Source organism: Pelobates fuscus, chromosome 11 (genome assembly GCF_036172605.1).
Source record: "Pelobates fuscus isolate aPelFus1 chromosome 11, aPelFus1.pri, whole genome shotgun sequence".
Lineage (NCBI taxonomy): Eukaryota > Metazoa > Chordata > Amphibia > Anura > Pelobatidae > Pelobates > Pelobates fuscus.
This window is the reverse complement of record NC_086327.1, coordinates 142,428,522-142,441,135: the sequence shown is the minus strand read 5'-3', so window position 1 is coordinate 142,441,135 and position 12,614 is coordinate 142,428,522. Positions and strand designations below refer to the sequence as shown.

General features: G+C 44.7%; 1 protein-coding gene across 1 annotated transcript in view; it reads left to right on the top strand.

Moving 5' to 3' along the window:
• CENPS (centromere protein S) overlaps positions 1-12,614 on the top strand; it is a 61,646-nt gene that overhangs the window by 33,153 nt on the left and 15,879 nt on the right. The window contains exons 4-5 of the mRNA XM_063435687.1: positions 10,094-10,160; positions 10,311-10,444. Of these exons, the coding sequence (XP_063291757.1) occupies positions 10,094-10,160; positions 10,311-10,444 (201 nt within the window). The remainder of the gene's footprint in view (positions 1-10,093; positions 10,161-10,310; positions 10,445-12,614) is intronic.

Genomic DNA, 12,614 nt, shown 5'->3' with positions numbered 1-12,614 from the left:
CCTTGCTCTGTGCTTCTGCCATAAACATAGACATCAGGGCTCCTATCTCTGTGATATCTGACATCAGGGCTCCTATCTCTGTGATATCTGACATCAGGGCTCCTATCTCTGTGATATCTGACATCAGGGCTCCTATCTCTGTGATATCTGACATCAGGGCTCCTATCTCTGTGATATCTGACATCAGGGCTCCTATCTCTGTGATATCTGACATCAGGGCTCCTATCTCTGTGATATCTGACATCTGGCTGTGTTTTTTTTTTGGTTTTTTTTGTTTGTTTTTTTATTCTTTATTTTTGTTGTGCAGGTGGTTACAGGGTTTGACAGACGCCACAATAGCGTATCTCAAGCTTTCACAGTAGTCAGACAGTGGCATGTTAATTCGCACAAATTTTTGTTTTACATGTTTAACTGAGCAGGTACGTTAACAGAGTGAGGTTAAGTAAATTATTACAAAATATAACAACATATAACAAAAGAATGATGCTGGTTGCTTGAGATTGTTAGGCCATCTATACTAGTATAGGTATGGTGTGTGAACTCGCTTTGTAGATTAACAGTGGAGCAGCTGTGCCCCATTTTTAGTATAATGCGGTGTGTAGTTTAGCGACACATTTTAGAGACAGGCGTAAGTGATATGCTTTGTGTGGTGAGTAGCGTAACAATGCCTATTAGAAGCAAGCGCATAGCAAATGCAATACGTAGATTATAATGTAGTCAGTCACATGCAAAATAAGGCAAGGAACAGTAGATTGGTCGGAACAATAAAGTGAAGATATAAGGCTATAATGACAAAGTGCTGTCCTGCAACTAACGTAGTTTAAAAGAAATAATAAAGCTGGCCCTGTTACATGCAAACACGCTGCTCATGTTAATTAACGTTAATGTAAGGCTATAAACAAATGCCTGCTCGGTTTTAATCTAAGATTGGTAATGATAAGGAAGTCATTGATGCTTCTGCCTCAGTGCAAGACATACATTAAATATGCTTCAAAGTGGAAGGCTTCTTGAAACGTAAAGCAAGTTAACGAAAACTTCGGTGGTATGAAAAATGTATAGTTAAAAAGTAGTATGCTTATGTAAAGAGTTCTCACGTACATGCCCAGGCACGGGCTATGAGAGATTTTGTGGGTCAGTTCCTGAGAGATCAGCCGACGCCCAATCTGGAGGCTGTAGTTACCCGCCTGATGGACTCATTGGGGTTGATTGCCGACCAGGGTTCAACCGATTGCCCTCTCCCACTCCTGGCTCACTGCGAGGCCGGCGTCTTGTAGCCCTGGACTCGGGGATCTGTGCCGTTGCTTTGCGCCACAGGGCTCCCTTCCCCAATGTATGCCATGATTGCTGTGTTGCTGCTGCTAATCCAGCGGCCGCTGGGATGTGGGTATTTGCCAAGCTTGGGTCCCACGCCCGGTTTCGGTCGCGTTGGTGCGGAGCTGCGTCGGGCCGGGGGTGGGAATCCTCCCTTGCCTCGGGGTTGTAGGAGAGCCGGTGCTTGTGGTCCACGAGCCTGGGAACCTGCGTGGTCCAGGGTCGCCCCATGAGGGGTGGTGCGGGAAGATTTGTGTAGTCGCTTACGTGGTCGCTGAGCTGCTTTCCGCCTGTGTGGCCTGCACCGTTGGGTTATACCCTGTGTTGCTCTCAGCCCGGGAGGGCCTTTGCTGTGGGACTCTGGGGTGTGGGTTGTGGCGTTGCCCTGGTAAGTGTCCCCCGACCTCCGTCCGCCGTTGGCTCCTACCTTAGTAGGTGTTTGTCGGCGCAGGATTTCAGGATGCATGCAAGCCTCCAATTTTGCCCAGAATCTGTCAAAGATTTTAGTAATAGAGTCTCTTGAGCAGGCTTTGGTTACTGCTCTGTTAGTTTGGTGCCATCGCTTAACTGACACTCTCGTGTCAGGGTGAGCCTGAGCCACCATCTTGTGGGCGTCCAACTCCATTTTGTGTAGGGGGTTCGCTGCGTCCATCGTTTGGTGTGGAGATTGGAGCACCCTGTCCGGTGGGGACCGAGATCTCCCCCATCGGTCCATGGGGGGGGGGGGAGAGTGTGGTCTGTACGGTTGGCATCTGGCGGGAAGGCGGCCGTCCGTCCCCCGTGCCTCCGCTAGGCCTCATATCGCCACTGCGGTTTTCTTTCGAGTTCAGCGGTATGAAAGGTACCGACAGGTCAGTAGGAGCCTGTAACAGACCCTTACGAGTCCCTGGTGGCTGTGAAGCAAACAAGGGAATTACAGTTTAATCCACTATTCGTTTCATTCTCCTCCGTTCGTATGGTTTACGTGAATCCACTGTGTAAAGTATAGGTGGCCGCCATTTCAGGACTTTTACACGTGTTCGCGGCCATCTTACGCACGAACAGCGGTGTTTGCCTGTAACCGCATGGAACTAAAAGCGGATACGCGAACAGGCGAACACCGCTGAGTCCTCCAGACCTCCATAAATTCGTACTGAAACTACCGAACGTCCCACCGTTCGGTAGTTATACTTAATCGTCTATGGGGATTTCAGCGAACACCGAGATTCGACTGGATGGCACGAATTTCATGTATTTTCACCGTACGAACGGAGACCGACCGCAGGGCCAAAACTCATGGAACTATTTTCGGCTAGTTGGTCTGTGCGGTCGGTCAAAACTTTGGAACCCTGTATCTCCCGAACCATTTGTCCGAATTGACTGATTTTCGGATATGTTACTCCCCTGAACCAGGGCTATCCAGCGATTTAAAGGTGTACCCCATGTTTTTGGGGTACATCCAGAACTTGACTAAAAATGTGTACCGTATAATTATGTTATGTGTTTATCTGAGGGGAGGAGACGTGGGGGTGTTACCATGCATATGATTATTTATTTATGATTTATTTATTTTCAACCTCCCCCTGGGTGTGTTCTTTCTGTACTGAATCCTAATAAAAAGCAGGCTGGGTATTCCAGTCCTCAGTTCTTCTTGACCCTTCAAAACGTAGCCTCGTCTGGTTCTTGGAAGGGGATTATTTGGGAATATTACTCTGCTCCTGTTTACAGCTGAACCTGAATCTCTCTGGATATCGTGGATGGGATTGTACCAGCTCTACTTTTCCACAGCAGCTTGCAGGGAAAAGGACGTCTCCAACGGCAGATACCCTCTCTCTACCTGGGTAGCCGTTACAGAGCCTCCTCTGTGCGTTGAGCTCAATTGCAGGTAGATTCCAGCAAGTGGGTTAAAGATAGTCGCAGGTTTTGGGCTCACACTGCAGGAGCTCAGGGAATGTGCGACTGATCTGCTAGCTAGCTCGGCTCCGCCCCCCGACAATCTGGCTGTTTTTTAGCCTCATGATTACTGTGGTCCCCAACAGCCACCGTGTCCGGGGTTTGCCATGCAGGCTCCAAAACAATGACGGGCATTTTCCATCCAAGAAAAATATCTGGTTTAATATGCTTCTTTGGAATTCTGGGTGTTGTAATCCTAAAACATTTGGTGCAGACTTCACAGCGAAGGTTTCAAACACTCCTCAAATCTGCCATTCGTTGTTTACATCACAGGGAAAATCCACCCTGCGAGCCCGCCACACAGGGTCACCCTGCGAGCCCGCCACACAGGGTCACCCTGCGAGCCCGCCACACAGGGTCACCCTGCGAGCCCGCCACACAGGGTCACCCTGCGAGCCCGCCACACAGGGTCACCCTGCGAGCCCGCCACACAGGGTCACCCTGCGAGCCCGCCACACAGGGTCACCCTGCGAGCCCGCCACACAGGGTCACCCTGCGGCCCCTCTTCACAGCTCGGCGTCATTTTTTTTTACATTTTATAGAAAATTATGCAGAATAGAAATGCAGTAAAACTAAAAAGCAGATAATAAAAAGGATCTCTCCTGCCTAGCTCTGCGCTGTTCTCCTCGTCCTTCGCTGAGTGAGTGCAATTATGAGCAGGTGTAGGGTTTAAGAGTTGCTGTAATTGCTGTTTTAAAGCGTTTATTTGTTCAGACTCGATACTCCTCACTGAAGGAGTTTTTGTTACTTTTTTTTCTTTGAAAAGCATCATATCTCACAGGTGGGTCCCTCTGTCGTGTTAAGTGAAAGCCTCATGTAATTGGACATGATTGCCTTTGTGCGCACAAATGGCTCTCCTTGACAAGTTATTAGAAAGTAGGCACATCACATTTCCGAAAAAACACCGTTTATTCTATATCAAACTTGTAGGAAAAGTGTAAATAATTCTGTGTACTTTGTGTTCTGGGAAAACGGTTTTGCTATAGAAGTTATTGATAAGTAGGAAGTAAAATATTGAATGAGCACAATCTTCACATAACATCATATATCAAAGGGATGGGATTATAATTTGAGTTTGTTTTTTGTTCATTAACTTATTTAATGATGTTCTAAGTATGAAGTAAGCTGTTATCCCTTTTATTACTTTTATTTAATAGTAAAAATGAACGTGGTCTGAGCCAACCAGACCAGAGACTAGAACCAGTATTGGGTTGGTAAGGGCACATGGGGGAAAAAGTCAATTCAATAGCATCCATGTTAATTTTATTGACTAAAAATTGTTTCACAGAGAAACTGTGTGATAGAAAGGCGCTTAACAATAATATATAGCACAAGCAGCTCAACACACGTGCAGGTATCCCCAGGGCCGGCTTCAGGGTCTGACAACCATGACGGTTGTCACGGGTCCGGCGGTCCAGACTTGTGCTTTGTCAGGGGCCCCAACATTTCTGGTGGCGGCCCTGGGTATCCCAATCCTACACAAATATATACAAAGAAGGGTGAACTTGGTGGATAGTACCGCCTCAAAAAAGATCACTCAGTGGAGCGCTAGATTCCCTATCTTACCCCTAATTGTATTTGGGGAAATCAAATATCACTTGTAAGTATAATAGGTCTAGGAAAAAAATGAGACATATAATGGTGCAGTATGCCAGTGCACTATGGATAAAATGGAAGGGGGAGTATATATCCAACTCACATGGGGAAGAGCCTGGAGATAGGCTCAAATCACAGCAGCCTTAGGTAGATATGGTTATACCAAACCTCCTCCGGATATACAGCTCGCAGATGTAGGAATATATGTAAAGAGAACACCGAATATCCTAGTGCAGATATGTATATACAGGTGAACAATCAAGAGCAACAGTGCATGAAAAGTGCTCACCTGAATTGGAACCTGTTCTACTAGGCTCTATGTATAGACGCCTATGTGCCTTTAAGGGAGGCACTACCCCTCTTGAATCAGGGTCCAGGAAGCAGTGGGAGATCCACACATGTAGTGTATATATAAAAAATAACAATTTATTGGGGATTACAAAAAATATATAATTAAAAACCACAATGGGAATATACCAATAATAAAATCAATGTGGAGATCTTCGGACATCAAGGAAGATCTCCACATTGATTTTATTATTGGTATATACCCATTGTGGTTTTTAATTATATATTTATTTTTTTTACATATATTCCTACATCTGCGAGCAGTTTATCCGGAGGAGGTTTGGTATAACGATATATACCTAAGGCTGCTGTGATTTGAGCCTATCTCTAGGCTCTTCCCCATGTGAGTTGGATATATACTCCCCCTTCCATTTTATCAATAGTGCACTGGCATACTGCACCATTATGTCATTTTTTTTCTAGACCTATTATACTTACAAGTGATATTTGATTTCCCCAAATACAAATAGGGGTAAGATATTGAATCTAGCGCTCCACTGAGTGATCTTTTTTGTGGCGGTACTATCCACCAAGTTCACCCTTCTTTGTAAAAATAGTTTTAGACCAAAACTCAAACAATTCAGATGACTAAAATACGACAAACTAAAATTGCTTTTTAGTCAAAAGACTATAACTAAAACTAAATAGAAATTTTCCGCCAAAATTAACACTGCACAAACTGACTGTGGAAGGGGCAAAAGAGACACACAAGGGCTTGGGAGAGAGACACCTAGAGGGGCTGGGAGGACATAAAGAGGCTGGGGAATGGGAAAAAGAGCACACAAGGGCTTGGGAGAGCGACACCTAGAGAACTGGGAGGACATAAAGAGGCTTGGGAATGGGCCAAAGAGGCACATGAGGGCTTGGGAGAGAGACCCCTAGAGGGGCTGGGAGGACATAAAGAGGCTGGGGAATGGGAAAAAGAGTACACGAGGGCTTGGGAGAGCGACACCTAGAGAACTGGGAGGACATAAAGAGGCTTGGGAATGGGCCAAAGAGGCACATGAGGGCTTGGGAGAGAGACACCTAGAAGGGCTGGGAGGACATAAAGAGGCTGGGGAATGGGAAAAAGAGCACACGAGGGCTTGGGAGAGCGACACCTAGAGAACTGGGAGGACATAAAGAGGCTTGGGAATGGGCCAAAGAGGCACATGAGGGCTTGGGAGAGAGACACCTAGAAGGGCTGGGAGGACATAAAGAGGCTGGGGAATGGGAAAAAGAGCACACGAGGGCTTGGGAGAGCGACACCTAGAGAACTGGGAGGACATAAAGAGGCTTGGGAATGGGCCAAAGAGGCACATGAGGGCTTGGGAGAGAGACACCTAGAAGGGCTGGGAGGACATAAAGAGGCTGGGGAATGGGAAAAAGAGCACACGAGGGCTTGGGAGAGCGACACCTAGAGAACTGGGAGGACATAAAGAGGCTTGGGAATGGGCCAAAGAGGCACATGAGGGCTTGGGAGAGAGACACCTAGAAGGGCTGGGAGGGTATAAAGAGGCTGGGGAATGGGAAAAAGAGCACACGAGGGCTTGGGAGAGCGACACCTAGAGAACTGGGAGGACATAAAGAGGCTTGGGAATGGGCCAAAGAGGCACATGAGGGCTTGGGAGAGAGACACCTAGAAGGGCTGGGAGGACATAAAGAGGCTGGGGAATGGGAAAAAGAGCACACGAGGGCTTGGGAGAGCGACACCTAGAGAACTGGGAGGACATAAAGAGGCTTGGGAATGGGCCAAAGAGGCACATGAGGGCTTGGGAGAGAGACACCTAGAAGGGCTGGGAGGACATAAAGAGGCTGGGGAATGGGAAAAAGAGCACACGAGGGCTTGGGAGAGCGACACCTAGAGAACTGGGAGGACATAAAGAGGCTTGGGAATGGGCCAAAGAGGCACATGAGGGCTTGGGAGAGAGACACCTAGAGGGTCTGGGAGGACATAAAGAGGCTGGGGAATGGGAAAAAGAGACACACGAGGGCTTTGGAGAAATCAGGAGAGATCGATTTTAATTTGAAAGATCTACAATTTCAAATAAACTTAAATGTTATCCCTCAACCTTCTGCACATTAGTGGCAGCTTTATATTCATATAAATAGTTTACCACTTTAGTTGTATATTTATTCCTATTATGCGTTGGACATAGCAAGTACATTGTTTCAAGCTCAAGGCTTTGCAGATCGCGCTATATATCCTCGATGGCTTATTAGAAAAAGCCAAACCACAATTGACAAAACAATAAACTATTCCTGCTTATCCATCTTTAATACTTCGGAAGGTTTACATCCACGCAAGGGTTGTTCAGTCAATCATCTAACGTAAGAGATATCCAACTCCACCCACATTGAGTTCACGTGGATTCAATATGCCACGTCATCGATGACGACGAAACGCTCTCCTCCATGATTGGCCACCTGTCATTCAAATACCGGGAGGGTTTGGGCGGCAATTTTCAACCCCTGACGAAGGAGTTTTATACTCCGAAACGCGCGTCGGGTTACACGGGGGGATTCCCAGTCACTGCACCTCGGCACATCACAGTGCACTATTCCCTATGCACTAAGGGAACCCCTCTTCTCACCATTTTGGTTATGATCACTTTTCGTTAATTATTTATTTTGTTACTTTTCTTGGAGTCTAACTTCATTAGATAGAAAGACAGCATCTAGTATAGCCACCCAGCTTAGAACACCCACGAAGGTGTTTATTAGCAGAAGTAAGGGAACAGCAATAGAACAGCGACAGATTTTGTTACATTATATTTTATCTTATAATTACACATCCTGATTTTGCTGCTCCTCTTGTCATTAGACATTTTTCCCTCTATACTATTTCTCTATATCGGCACTGGCTAAACATCTCTCAAGACTCTATACTGTGTTTTACATTGCTCTATCGATTGATCTCACAGAGAGACTTGAAGGGATTGTGCTGTCTAGGGGATTATCACCTAAAAGCTTCCTTGGTAACAGCATTTAGAACGAAGGGTTCATTCATGCACCAAGGACAGATATTACAGGCAATTATAGGAATCAGAGTTATTCTGTTGATACACAGGTGCTATTGTATCCTTTTTTCTTATAGTAGGCAAATAAAGTTTCAGTGTATCACTGTTGATATAGAGATCCTTTTCACGCACTGTATCAATAATATTTAGCATTGCTCTGTATATCTTTTTCTCCCCTATTTTTTCCTATCTGTTGGACTCCACATTCTAAGATTTATTAGGCTCAATATTAATGTCTATTTATAACTTTACCGGCTTGCTTGGTAGTTTCTCCTTTAAAGGGGAACAACCCTAGCATTGTGTGTGTTTTTCATTATTTTTACAATAAAGGGTTCATGCCCATACTTGGTGGAGCTGGTACCACCCATTCTGACCCATTTTCCTAGCCATAGATTTAACGCTTTTGTTGATCTAGGACTAAGGGGAATTTTTCTGTTTTTTATCTTCGGAGAGAGACACCTAGAGGGGCTGGGAGGACACAAAGAGGCTGGGGAATGGGCAAAAGAGGCACATGAGGGCTTGGGAGAGAGACACCTAGAGGGGCTGGGAGGACACAAAGAGGCTGGGGAATGGGCAAAAGAGGCACATGAGGGCTTGGGAGAGAGACACCTAGAGGGGCTGGGAGGACACAAAGAGGCTGGGGAATGGGCAAAAGAGGCACATGAGGGCTTGGGAGAGAGACACCTAGAGGGGCTGGGAGGACACAAAGAGGCTGGGGAATGGGCAAAAGAGACAGATAAACCCATTTGATTTTCATTGTGTTGACTAAAATCTACTGAAGATTTAGTCGACTAAAACTACACTAAAAATAAAATTCAGATGACTAAAATGGCTTTTTAGTCAAAAGACTGACTAAAACTAAACTGAAATTTGCCGCCAAAATTAACACTGAATATAATACAGCAAGAATACCGCCATGTTATCATGCTTTTCTCTTTTTTATGCTCCATTTATGTATGTCAGGGCCACACAAACTATTCTTGGGAAGACAGTTGAATTTGGAACAATCACCATAGATAGCATTAGCATACATCAGATAATTGTTCCAGGTGTTGCCCCTAAAAGTTGCTGCTATTTATCATTACTAAGTATTAACCCATCTCAAAACAACCGCACATGGAGAGACAAAACAACATAAGAACAGCCAGGTGCAAACCATATAAGCACTCCCTCAAGTGCTTTAAATATTCAAATGTATATAGAATGCACACCATAACAATGTCAAAAAAATATTAAAATTGTATTATGTACAAAAAAGTACCAGAATGTAAACATATAAGAAAAAACGAATATAAGTAAAGGCAGATCCAATAAAATAATAGTAATAAATTACCACAAAAATCCTTACAAGCCTCAGACAGAAACACGAGTCACCAAACCCCCCAACGTTTCGGCACCAACTGGCCTCAAGTACCCTTGATAAAGGCAGACAGTTGGTGCCGAAACGTTGGGGGGTTTGGTGACTCGTGTTTCTGTCTGAGGCTTGTAAGGATTTTTGTGGTAATTTATTACTATTATTTTATTGGATCTGCTGTTACTTTGCTTATATTCATTTTTTCTTATGTTTTCATTCTGGTACTTTTTTGTACATAACATTTAAATATTTTTTTGACATTGTTATGGTGTGCATTCTATATTCTATATACATTTAAGTATTAACCCATCACATGCTGGAGGAGTGCCGAGCATATTTCTCTACAATGTGTTTGGTACACTTAGGGCACCCACAGGGTTGAATAATGCATTAGAGAATTGTGTGAGATGCTGGGACTCATTGATTAACAATACCCTAAATCTCGTATTAAAATTTCATAATATCACCTTATTGACCACATGGTCTCTTCATTCTGTTTTCCCATTTCCACTTTTGTAAACGCTATTTTTTATTTTTTTTTTCTCCTGCACAGGCACGCCAAGAGAACTACAATCACTATGGATGATGTGAAACTGCTGGCCAGACGGAGCCGTCCCCTGGTAATTTGTTGTTTTTTGTGTGTGGGTGTTCCTTAGATCTTTGTCTACACCGGTGATGGTGACTCCTGGGATTAGGTGAAGCAGCCCACGTAGTACGAAGGCAGATGACTTGTAATTGAGACATTACTTTTTTTTCTCTCATGTTTCCAGTATGAGCACATCTGTGAACGTAGCGAGGGTATTGTCTCCACTAATCACGAGCTAAAAGAGCGGAAGAAATCGCTGGCTGTGGGGAGAGGACACAGGAGCTCCAGTGGGGCTCCAAAGGACCCAAGCATGGACTGAGGGAGCTGCAGGAACCTCCCCATACAGCACCATCTGGAACATGGATGGAACACTATGATATCACTAGTAATCTGTCCCAACATCACAAACTCTAAATACAAAAAGTCTTCTTCATTATTTATATATCGTTTGTAAAAGTATTATGTCTCAAACGTTTCTGAAAAATTAAAATATCTTTGTGTAATGAAACATGGCATGTGATTGTCCCTGCTGCGGTATTAAAAGGCCTCTTCAGGTTTTAGATTTGACATTGCCCAATATAGTATCAAGATTGGCATCTGTTTTTCTGTATAAAATAAACAAATCTCAGCTCCTGTGACTGGCACCATGTTTAGACAAATGGCAGGAGGGATTATGATATTTGTGTCACTTGAGCCCAACAGATATGGCCGAGCAGCCAGCATGGTGTCCTTTACGATACACCTTGCATTGAGACTAACTGGAAAACCTCGGAATATACTGTCGTCACAGGTGATCTATGGCCTCGAACTAATGTGTTTAGATACGTTTTTCAAATGACTTTATATTTTTAGATAAACAGTTTTTTCTTTTTTTTATGATTATTTAAAAATATTGCAATTTTAAAAATATATTGGGGGCGGAGCCTGACTGCCGAGCAGACTGGATGCGCACTGTATGAGCTCCTGAGCTTGGCAGAGCTATTAATCAAATTATTACAGGCAGGCAGCAGATTAATCAGCAAAACTGCTCTTATTGATTAGTGGGTGCACTGGTGAATCAAGTGACACTAACCTTGGGGCTTCCCTCACCTGGATTGCCCGAGCTGTAAACTCTGTGGCCTACTAGCAGGGCTAGCGTCGGGCAACTATAGGCCAGTAAGTCTTACTTCAATAGGTCGGGAAAGTGATGGAAACCATGTTAAAGGATATGATTGTTGAACATCTAAAAACACATGGATATCCAAGATCATAGACAACATGGGTTTACTTCAGGGAGATCATGCCAAACTAATCTTATTGATTTTTTTTTTGATTGGGTAACTAAAATTATAGATCAGGGTGGTGCAGCAGACATTGCTTGACACTGTTGCACATAGAAGGCTTATCAATAAACTGCAATCTTTAAGTTTGGACTCCAATATTGTTGAATGGGTAAGGCAGTGGCTGAGTGACAGGCAACAGAGGGTTGTAGTCAATGGAGTATATTCGAAGCTTGGGCTTGTCACCAGTGGGGTACCTCAGGGATCTGTACTTGGACCCATTCTCTTTAATATTTTTATTAGTGATATTGCAGAAGGTCTTGATGGTAAGGTATGTATTTTTGCGGATGATACTAAGATATCATCAGGAGGGATAAGCCAAATGGCTAATGATTTAGGTAAACTAGAAAAATGGTCAGAGTTGTGGCAACTGACATTTAATGTGAATAAGTGCAAGATAATGCATCTTGGACGTAAAAACCCAAGGGCAGAGTACAGAATATTTGATAGCAGTGGCGTACACACAACCCATGGGGCCCCGGTGCGAAAACTGATCCGGGGCCCCCCCTCCCCCCGCGCGAGTGCTTACTCTGCGCAGGCTGGGGCCGCAACACATGGCGGCGGGCACCTGGTCGCAGGGCTGCAACCCGTGCGACCGCGGTATGTATGCCAGTGCATGCATAAACACATACACTTAAAGGACCACTACAGACACCCAGATCACATCAGCTCAATGAAGTGGTCTGGGTGCCAGGTCTCTCTAGTTTTAACCCTGCAGCTGAAAACATAGCAGTTTCAGAGAAACTGCTATGTTTCACTGAGGGTTAATCCAGCCTCTAGTGGCTGTCTCATTGACAGCCGCTAGAGGATTTTCTGCGATTCTCACTGAAAATCACAGTGAGAAGACGCTGAACGTCCATAGGAAAGCATTGAGTAATGCTTTCCTATGGGCGGTTTGAATGCGCGCGTGGCTCTTGCCACGCATGTGCTTTCGGAGCTGAGAGGCGGATGGGGACGGAGAGATGCCCGGCGCTGGAGAAAGGTAAGTGCTTAAGACACACACACACACACTCTCATGAACAGACGCACACATTTACTGACAGACACACACTCAGTGACAGACGCACACAAACATACTCAGTAACAGACACACACACACTCACTAACTAACACACTCAAACGTTTTTTTTTTTTTTTATTTACTCCCCCCAGCCTCCTTACCTGTGGGA